Source organism: Numida meleagris, chromosome 17 (genome assembly GCF_002078875.1).
Source record: "Numida meleagris isolate 19003 breed g44 Domestic line chromosome 17, NumMel1.0, whole genome shotgun sequence".
Lineage (NCBI taxonomy): Eukaryota > Metazoa > Chordata > Aves > Galliformes > Numididae > Numida > Numida meleagris.
Window position 1 is genome coordinate 4,954,298 of NC_034425.1, and position 10,338 is coordinate 4,964,635.

At 46.9% G+C, this 10,338-nt stretch overlaps 2 protein-coding genes across 3 annotated transcripts in view; both read left to right on the forward strand.

Annotated features, from left to right (window-relative positions):
* Positions 1-9,700, forward strand: part of CCDC40 (coiled-coil domain containing 40) — an 11,984-nt gene extending 2,284 nt beyond the window's left edge. For both annotated transcript variants that reach the window (XM_021415074.1, XM_021415073.1), the window contains exons 5-18: positions 45-264; positions 503-660; positions 1,565-1,687; positions 2,067-2,188; positions 2,929-3,172; positions 3,282-3,464; positions 4,337-4,582; positions 5,316-5,529; positions 6,081-6,250; positions 6,570-6,661; positions 7,204-7,324; positions 8,002-8,190; positions 8,611-8,769; positions 9,339-9,700. In XM_021415074.1, coding sequence (XP_021270749.1) covers positions 45-264; positions 503-660; positions 1,565-1,687; positions 2,067-2,188; positions 2,929-3,172; positions 3,282-3,464; positions 4,337-4,582; positions 5,316-5,529; positions 6,081-6,250; positions 6,570-6,661; positions 7,204-7,324; positions 8,002-8,190; positions 8,611-8,769; positions 9,339-9,584 — 2,487 coding nt within the window. In that variant the 3' untranslated portion in view covers positions 9,585-9,700. The remainder of the gene's footprint in view (positions 1-44; positions 265-502; positions 661-1,564; positions 1,688-2,066; positions 2,189-2,928; positions 3,173-3,281; positions 3,465-4,336; positions 4,583-5,315; positions 5,530-6,080; positions 6,251-6,569; positions 6,662-7,203; positions 7,325-8,001; positions 8,191-8,610; positions 8,770-9,338) is intronic.
* GAA (glucosidase alpha, acid) overlaps positions 9,614-10,338 on the forward strand; it is a 5,609-nt gene continuing 4,884 nt past the window's right edge. The window contains 2 exon segments of the mRNA XM_021415071.1: positions 9,614-9,858; positions 9,860-10,303. Coding sequence (XP_021270746.1) covers positions 9,652-9,858; positions 9,860-10,303 — 651 coding nt within the window. The 5' untranslated portion in view covers positions 9,614-9,651.

A 10,338-nucleotide genomic window follows, 5' to 3' on the forward strand; every position in this document is an offset into this window, starting at 1 on the left:
GTGCAAGTTGAAGTCGGATAACCGATTTCCTCTTGTATTTGCAGAGGACAGCAACAAAGAAGAGCAAAGAACAGAGAGAAGAGCTTGGTGTGGTTCTTTACGGAGTGCAGCAGCAGCTGGCCCATCTGCAGGTGGAGCTGGAGAAGAGCCACGAGCGTCGTTCTCAGGCAGCCACAGCGCGTCGGCAGCTGGAAGAGGAACTGGAGGGCCTCAGGCTGACTCACCAGAAAGTGTGTCAGAACACGGATGATGAACGCAGGAAAGGTGACCGAGGCAGTCCTTGTGATATTTCCCTAATTCAAGTGACTTTGAATACAAGCTGGATTTTAGAACACAGTAAAATTCACAAAGAATGATGTGCTCATTGGGGACTTTCAGAGGTACTCCTAGTTCTTAGGGACGCCCACGTGGCAGCCTGTTCTAGTCTTCCCGTTTTATTTGTGCTTAAAGTGTGTCCTTCAAACATAGTTCTTGGTAAATATTCTTTCTCCCACCTCCCCAGTTTCTGCGATGCAGACCCAAGCAGAAAACTTGGCCCTGCGTCTCTTGTACATGCAGAATATGGATGAGGATATGCATCATAATATCTTACTGATGAAACAGTCGACAAAGAAGGCTGAGGCAGAGAAGGTCCGGGCTGAGGTGGAAAAGAAAAAACAGGTATCAAGTAAAACTGTCTGCTTTTAAATAAATAAAGATGGATAACAGTGATGAATCTTGGAGGAGGTGCTGCCTTGTCAGAAGAAAGGCTGTAATGACAAACGTAGAAAGTGCATGGGGACTTTATTCCCAAATAATTGGGGGAAAAAAAAAAAACAAAAATCAACCAAAGCAAAGCAAACACAGATACACACAACACACAAAAACCCTGCATAACAAAGCAGGCATTTCTAAAAATGAAGGAAAAGCCTCCATGAAGATAGTGGTATGTACCGCACAAAGGTTTCCTGCACTCCTTATGATAGTAAATTGCTCTTCATGCAAGCAAAAGGAGATGGGGCAGAAAGGTAGTGAAGAACTGGCATCGTTCAAGCTTCAAGGGTTGTTCTGAGTTAGGGTGAGTTTCACAGGGAAAACAACTTCGGAAATGAGCAAGCCTGTTGGTGTGCTGGAGCTCCCTCTGCTGCCTTCTGCTTGCAGCAGGACACTGATGATTTTCAATGCGGGGTTGTATGCAAACAGTTGGAGTGGATTTAGATGTTTCCTAACAAAGCATTTTACATCATGAGTTATTAAGATTCCCGGCTAATGGAGAGGTGTCATAATATAATCTAAGATGACAGGAAGAAATGCTAATTCAAGATCTAAAGTATCAATTTTCTAATGTAAATAATAATAAAAAAAAGATAACGCAATCAGCAAAGAAGGATTCTTTCTTTTGAAAGCTCTCTTCTGCATTTGTGGCAGTCATTCATACCTGAACTGAGAGGTTCAGTAGGAATCAAATCTAATCCATTTGCCCATTCAATCCCGATACTAGGCTGTGTTGTTCTTGTTGAATACGTAGCTGATGAAGACTGAGATTGTGTTACTCATCCTGAACGGCTCGATTCTGACTCTTTAGGATCTCCTAGTGGAGCGCTTAACAAGAAAAGCCTATGAACTACAAGAGCAGATTGCTCTGTTTGAAGCTCAGTTTGTGGCCCAGGCAGAGGACACAAAAGTAACTCGACAAGCAGTGAATGAGGTAGGAAGTGCTTTCTTTTCCTTTTTCTCCTGGTTAATATTTCCGTCCGGAGTGACTGACCCCTTTGGCTCATGCTCACGTGATAGGTGCAATACGGGCCAGAGTTTTATACTTTGTTCCTGTTTGCTGACATGAAGATATTTCTTTCCTTTCTCCTTAAGAATTGTCTGTAAATCACTTCCATAGCCCTCTTCCTCAGCACTTTTTCTTGAAGACCAGTAACTTTTCTATGCTCTGGTGTGACGATAAATCAGACACTTTAACTGAAGCTGTTTCTGCCCTGCGTATTATGTAAAGAAAAAGGTATTGCACTGCAAAGAATATTTGGTTTCTCCAGCCCGTATAGGTTCAGACTGTCTACACCTTCTCTCTTCCCTAGGCCTGTATGGAGGTGCAGGCTATTAACATGGAGAAGAAGCGACTGATGAACCACTGGACTAGCAGCTTGGCTGGAGTGAAGCAAAGAGATGAGGCCTATATTGCTGCACAGGAGCTGCTGAGGTATGGCATCTGAGAAATGCCCCAGCAGCGGCCTCAAATAATTTGGAAAGGAGAGATTCTAAAAGGGGCAGTGTGTCTTCTGTCAAGTTTGTTACTGTATGCGCAGAATATGTCAGACAAAGCGAGCCTACTGCTCTGAAGTACATCCTAAGTAGGCTTAATGGCTAAGAAGTACATTTCTTTGTTGCTAGTTTTTGATTCACAACACAATTCTCTCTGGAAGTGTAGTGTTTTGTTTTCTTTCATTTCAAGCTGCATAGCATTTCTCTCATTTGTATTTTATTCCTTCTAAAAGTTCCTTTACTTTTGCGACATCCCTCAGCCTAAAGAGAAACAAACCCTTCCTGATTATATCACTTCTGGTTAAGGCTTTGTGACGCCTTTAAAAGTCGTTGGGAAAACTGCCTTACTGTTGCCAAATGAAGCATTTATTTGATCTGGAGACTTAAAACTTGACTGATTTTCTGAGAACAACAAAAAAATGTTTTTGTATGGTGACATCCTGGTATGAATGGGAAAGAATGGCAGGGGAGGGAATGAAAGAAGATTTTCCTACATACATTTCCCTTTAAATCATAATATCTCTATCCATCTTTTGGGAGCTCAGCACACCCTGCACTAGACTTCCTTATAAAGATGGTCATTTGTTGCTGCAATAGCATGTTTGAAAGAGCAATTTTAGATGATTGTTCAGCACGAGTCAACCCATGTGAGGTTTTTCATCTTCTTTGCCTCTCCAGCAAGTACAGACGTGACCTCAAGTCCATAGAAACAAACATCCATGGCTATAGAAAGTCGATCAGGAAGGAGGAGGAGAAGAATGAGGTGCTTGTCACTATCCTGAACCGTTCACAGAACGATGCCAACACAACGAGGAAACTGATTGCCCAGTGTCTTTCAAGGCAGGAAGCCTTGAAGCTTGAATCTAGCACCTATACTCACATTCTCGAAGAGACAGAGCAGGCTGTCCGTAGGATCAAGATGGTGAGAGGAGTCCCTGGGAAGAAGAACGCTTTTGAATGGCACATAAATATTTAATCTCCTTTCCCCAGACGGTTGTAGCGATCCCCTCTGAGTCTTCCCTACCTTTTAGGATCAAGCTGCTCGTCTAAATGAGTTGTTATCCATCAGTAAGGATATAGAGAAAGGAAATGAAGCCAAAGAGCAGATGGAGAGTGAGATCATGGCAAAGCTGCAGGCCCAGATGATGTCCAGCAAAGCAGAAAAGCACTTCTCACAGCTGGTTGCAAAACTTCATCAGAGAAAAACTGATCTGGTATAGTATGTTTTCCATTTGTGAGTGAAACAGGCCACAATCATAGCCCAGAGCAATGTCTTGCAAGTGTGTTCTGTCAGTGTCTTTGTTCTTCAGCTCCACAATTGAAGCTGTGTTGGGTTTTTGACCCCAGTTTAGCTCATCCAATGGTCTTATTGCAGGATATTGGTGAACACAAAAAAGCTGGCCAAAAAGGACTGACACATAACCTACAGTTCTTTTTTTACTTAAAAAAAAATGGGGCAGAACAATGAATCCTTGAGTATTTACTATAAAGTGTTATGTGTTCATACATCTTGGAAGAAGACTGGGTGTTCTGGATATTCTGCATTTACTCCTATTAGTGTCCGTGTTGCACAGTAAAATGCAGAGACAATGGACTTGGAAAAGACCAAACTGTAACTCTGTGTGGTGCAGGGTGGACAAAAGTAGCAGGCATGTTCTGAAAGCTGCATTCATAACTCCATCAAGCAATAGACATAGCCACTCTTTCTGGTTAGTGTAGGTGTTGTTAAGTGAGAAATGCATTTATCAGGCATGCTGGAGAAGGTGCAATGTGTCCTACTGCTGTTAGCCAAGTATGTAGAGACATCTGGGCTGGGAATATAGTTGCAGAATCGATCAGCCATGGTCTCTTGCAGGGTCTGGGGATGTTTACACTTCTTAATGTTTTTCAACAACCTTATGGCAGAGGTAAATATTGATATCTCCTGTTAATGGTTGGGTAAACAAAGGTACAATCTTGCTTACAGCTCGTAGCACGGACCTGGGTGTAGAATCTAAATTCCTCGATTCCTGTTCTTTGATAAACGGGCATTATAAATCAGTGAATTGCTGCTGGCGATACTAACATATCTGCTGTCTATTACTAGGAGCTGCATTTTTCCAAGGTTGAAAATGATATGACCCAGGTTATTCTGAACGCGACTCACACTAACTGCAGGCTGACGGTCCTCCAGAAAACACTGTGTGAGCTGGACAAGGAAATAAAAAGCATCCACGATCTGATCAGTCGTAGTGAAAGCGAGATTGCAAAGTGCAACCTCCTGATTGAGAACAAGCAGGGGGTCATCAGGCAGTACAACCAGAAGCTGGAGGTGCTTCTTTCTCAGCAGGGGGTATGTATGTTTGCATTGTGGTCCCAGTTTGAACTTTTTCTTTGTGGTGGCCACGGATGTCCTTGATAAATGTAACTGTGTGAGTGTTGGATAGTTAAAACTTCCAGGCATCGGTATGGTAATTTAAAAGCAGCACTAGTTAACGTGACTGCTTATGTTTGTCAGTCAGTTCTTAATGCGTGCAAAGAGGAACTGAAAGTAGGGCAAGGTGCAAGGTGGGTGTGCCTGGAGTGGAATTCTGCACGGAGTTGTCTGTACCTGAAGAAAATGTCAAATGACATCAGTGCTCTGGGAGTAAACAAGGTAACAGTGTAAAATCTAGAAAGATTGACAAGAGGAGAATGGAACAGACAGCGACTTCATTTAATTGAGAGTTGGCCCTGTTCAGATGATACCCAGATCTGTCCCTGATGCTCTGACCTGGAAGTTTGTTATGGATACCAGTGTGAGAATTAGTACTGTGGCACACACTTTGTGAACTTCTGAATGTCCAGGTGTGCCTGTTGTTATTAGCACTTAGGTGGCTGTCTCACTACAGAACCTGAGGACCTTGCAGGCTTCTGTTGCATTTATTCCCATGAGGTCATATGCTCCTATTAGTGCCATTCAACTCATGGGAAACAGAAGCAGGGAGTCAGGCATTTCAGCAGCTGAACTGCCTTCTGCTATGATGCTATAAACAAGTTCTCCAGAACCTTCCATCTAATTGATCCCAAATCCTGCGCTCATACAGGGGCAAGAATTGGGACCGCTGGAAATTGAGATCAACAGGCTGACCAAGCAGATAGAAGGATGTAATTCTGAGGTGATGGCACTACAGAAGTACTGGCTCAATCTGCAGAAAGAGCTGGTCAAGCTAACCCGAGAGCAGGAGGACCAGCTCACCTCCTTGGACATGTTAAAGAAACAGATCACAATAATGCAGCAGAAGAAAGTGCGCACTGAAAGTAAGTAAATCCCTAACTCTTTCTTAAAACATTTGGCCCCGAGTAGAGGTAAGAAAGGGAGCAAAGGCTCACAGGCATTGTGTTAGTCCTTCACCAGAGAATGCCCTCAGTGCTCATATATGTGTGTGAGCACTAACACATGTGCCCCAGAACTACACTCTGGGACTAAGAGCCAGGCACCTTCTGCTGTTTTGTTTGTTATATTTCCTATAATGATTGATCTGCTGCCTTAACTGACACAGTTCAACCCAAAGCGGCCACGTCATGAGTTATGTGCCTTTATCCAAAGCTTGCAGATAGGAACATTTGCCTGCCAACTACAGATAATAGAAGTTTCCTTGGCCTAAACCAGCTCTTTTTTACAGCAGCAGTCTCCATCAAAAGCTTTACCTGATTTCTGGGCTGAGTGGAAAATTTTTTTGGCTGGGTATGTGGCACTCAGGTGGCTCCATGTGCAGGGCTGTCTGCTCTAACAGCAGTGTGCTACAACTTGGTTGTGTTCAACCCGGTGCTCAGGGGAATTTAAAACTTCTTCTTCTGTTCACCTGTAGATGAAATCCAACAGGAAATAAAAGAGCAGAAAGACCTTGAACGTCACATGAAGAGCATATCCAATGACTTGATAAAGCTGAATGTGTTGATCAACAAGAACAACAGCAGCTTCACAGAGCTGCAGCACGGCAACTTTATCACAGAGAACGAGTTCGTACGCTCTCTGAAGGTACAGAAGCTCCCCTGCTATTGCCAGACTGGGCTTTTGAGAGATCTGTACAGCAGGTGGCCCAGAGGAAAATAGCTTTGTGGTACAAAATGGTATAGCTAAATGGAAATCACGTAGTTATGCGCAGAAAGAGTGTCAGTTTCTTTATTGCTTAAGGATGATGACTCTTTATCACAAGCAGAAGCTGGTCAGGTATTGCCACTCGTGGAGCGTAAGAAACTGACAAGCAAAAGGGATATGTGGATCAGAGATAAACAGCCATGCTGTAAGTCTTTCTCAGTCTGACAAATTTGCATTGTTTTACACTTCCCAAATCCAGGCAGCAGAAAAAGAATCGATTGAGATGCAGGAGAAGCACAGCCAATTGACTGAGGAGAAGGAAAGACTCTTAAACAGCCTGGTGGAAGCAGAGTGGGTACTGGTACTGAATGCCACAGTCTTAGAATTACTGTATAATTGCCCATGTTACCTTTTTTCTCAAGTCACCAAACTCAACCAGCACCTATAATTGTGCATCTGTCCTTCTGGGAGAAGGTGAAAGGAGTTCAATGAATTTTTGGAACGGAGAAACCGAAGGGTGCATTAGCTGTCCCTAGAACCAGCAAGAGCTGAAGGGATGTTGGTTTTAATGATTCCAGCATACTTGTTCTGGATGTCACAATGATCTGTTATGAACCCAAAGCCATTGTGCTATACTGGGCAATTAATCGGGCTCCATCAGTCCTGTCAGTCTGGGCTTGCTTGTTTTTAGTCATCGTGACAGCTCGTAAATTGTGGAGCTCCCTGTCTGACTTCATGCTGTGCTGTTGCTGCCACTTTACATGTCCTGTGTGCAAACTTTTAGGTTGTTCTGTGTTCAGAATCAGCCTCCGCAGTGTGCTGCCACTGCTGCACAAAGAGAGCATTCTCTCTGTTGTTTACAAAGGCACTCCTTTCCCTTTTTGTCACTGAAGGCATCAAATCATGCTATGGGAGAAAAAGATCCAGCTGACAAAAGAGATGCGTTCAGCGGTGGATTCTGAGAGAGGACGAGGCGAAATCCGAGCCATGAGAGCGGAGATTCACAGAATGCAGGTAAGCCACTGGAGAAAAGGGCTGAAGAGGGAGAGCGGCACCCGATGGTTTGGAGTTGCTGAAACATAAGGCAGGAGATGAGAAGCAGGGCTGAGAAGTGGCCTCTTCAAGGGCATGGCAGTATCTTATCACCCTGCAGCTTGATTGAATTAAATACGTTCAGCACGCGTGCACTTTGTGCGGTTCTTGTGCAAGCTACACAGTGTGCTGCAGCAGGATTCAGAAATACCTGTTTGGGTTTTTTGGTGTGTGTGTTAATGTGATATATCGCCTTATTTTGTGACCCCAATTTATAAGCACAGAAATGCTGATAACTAAATACTGCATCATCTTAATCACTGGTTCCAGAAGTCCTGTGGCGAAGCAGCTCTTCCTTTTGTTCCCAGGATATTTCTGCTCTTCTGCCCTTGCTATTGCTAACGATTTTCAGTGCAACATTACGAAGACGACTTTAGACATGTTGCTACAGAGCTGGTAACTAAGCCAGTCCTTTGCCTTCCTGACCCACACAGGGCAAACTAGGTTTGGATTTAGAACAAAATCTGGCCTGCAAAGGGCTCACATGTCACGTAGATCTGATTTATGCTGATGGGATGTGCCACGCAGAAGACTTCAATTAGGTGCCGTTTGTAACCACTTGTTATTTTTGGTCGACTTTATATTTTGACGAACGGCAGGTCCGCTACAGCCAGCTGATGAAGCAGCAGGAGAAGATGATTCGTGACATGGAGGCATCTGTTTCTCGGAGAGAGGCCATAGCAATTCGGGGAGAAGGTCAGAGCAGAACAGATAAGAAACGTCTCACCAAGAGCGACTTCTGCCGCAAGAAAGAGGAGCTGAGAAAGAAGATCGCCGAAACCCAGAAGGTGAGCGAGCAAAGCAGGGCTGCACGAGTTGATGTAGCCAGCATTTGCCTTGTAATTAGCAATAGTGAGCACTTAGCACAGGTGCATGGGATGTCAGTACACGGATTCAGGCACGGCCCTGCACAGAGGGGCTTTGGGAACTCATTTAAAAAAGCTGAAAACCTGTGAAGATGGCCGACTCGCTGGCAGGGCAGCGTGAGAAACAGAAATGTCCTTCACTCAGTGTAATCACTGCTCAGCAGTAACTGGAACATCACTGTGTAATCAATGTTATTTTCATCCTACATCCAAAACACGGCACCTTGCTGCATGCTGTGAAGAAAATGAACTCTGTCAGCCCCAAACCAGGGTGCTGAGAGTGTAGCTGAACTCAAGAACCAGAATCCATAACCTGCCTTTTCCTTCTCTTCCACTCACTAGAATGCTCAAGACTGCAACAAAATTATCCTGGAGCTGGAGGGCACCCAAGCATCCCTTAATGACAGCTTGTTGGAAAAGCAACAAGAAATGTGCACGCTGCAGACTGAGTCCCACGGCCTCGATTCGCACGCAGAATGTCTCCGGAACAAAAAGCGATGGGTGAGTGGAGCCGCTTTCTTGAGCTGTGCAAGTGAACCAGAACCTGCTGCCTCCTTGTGCCGCCGGGTCCTGTCTCCTCGTCTCACTGCCTTGAGCTGGACGCGCTTGATTTCAGCAGCACTTGAAGTTTAACTGAGCATGTTTTGGGGACAGTCCTGAACTGATGCTACAGGAGCGCTGGGGGTGAGGCAGCATTCACCCGGAGCCATCAGCCTGCAGCATGTTCCTTGGAAACACTGCACAAGAAATGTATGGCTCAGGGTGAGAACACTCCTAATTTGAGAGCCAGCTCATGGCATTGAATAACGTCCTATGGAATTTTAAGCTTGTGAGACCTTGTCTGGGCAAGGACCCTGGCCTATCCTTGTATGCACGGGTACTGCTGTGGTTTATGGAAAGCTGTGATCCCACTGTACATCTACAGCGTTCAATACGAAGATGCACTTTCCTTCTTAAGCACCCTTTCTATTTCAAAACACAACGGTGACAGTACTGCGCCGTCAATCGTGTTGTTTTCTTTGCTGTGTGCAGCCTGCTCTCAAAGCAATTTCTGTTCCTGCCTTTCTCAGAACCTGTTGGAGATTGTGGCCTATCAGACACGCCAGAAGCATCTGCAGGCGCTGAAGGAAGGGAAGTACACGCCCCTGTGCAGCTCCGAGCAGGCCTGCAGAAACGAGCAGCAGAAACTGCGGGAGCGGCTCCGTGCTGTCAGTGCCATTGTCCACCTGGTCCAGCAGGAGCAGCCCCAGCACCGCCCGGCTCTGCAGTGGCTCGGGGAGTGCCTGGAGTCCGGCCTGGGCTCGCAGGAAGCCTGAAAGAGAGGTTGGGGACCAGGTGTGGGCAATGCAACCAGCGGCGAGAGGTGGTAGGCTTTACAAAGAAATGAGAAAAAAAAAAAAAATCTTCATTAAAGACGTACCATGGCAAAGTGCGTTTTGTTTATTTTGCTTCTTGCGTTTCGTGTCTTTCATTTTACGACGCGGGTTCACCGGTTCCGCGCTTTCAGGCGGCGCTCAGCCCCGTCGCTCCGGGGACCGCGGGGTGCGGAGCGGAGCGGTGCGGAGCGGAGCTGCCGCCTCCAGGCGCTGCGCTCCCCGGCCGGAGCAGGAGGCGGCGCCGCGAGCTCCGGGAAGGGAGAGAGGAGCCCGGAAGGAGCGGGGCCATGGCGGGGCTGCGGGCCGTGCTGCTGGCGCTCCTGCTCCGCTCGCTCCCCTCCGCCGGCGGCTCCGCGGATTCCTCCTGCGCGGTGCCCCCGGATGACCGCTTCGACTGCGGCCCCGAGCGGCTGCTGGCGCGGGCGGGCTGCGAGGCTCGGGGCTGCTGCTACGCTCCCTTCGGCCCCCGCGGCGGCGGCGGCCCGCCCTGGTGCTTCTTCCCCCGCGGTTACCGCAGCTACCGGGCGGACAACGTGACGACCACGGCCGGCGGCTACGCGGCCCGGCTCCGCCGCGTCGTGCCCAGCTTCCTGCCCGCGGACGTGGGCACGCTGCGGCTGGACGTAGCGCTGGAGACCGAGAGCCGCCTGCGCTTCACGGTGCGCCCGGTGCTGCTCCCCCCCCCCGCCTCCAC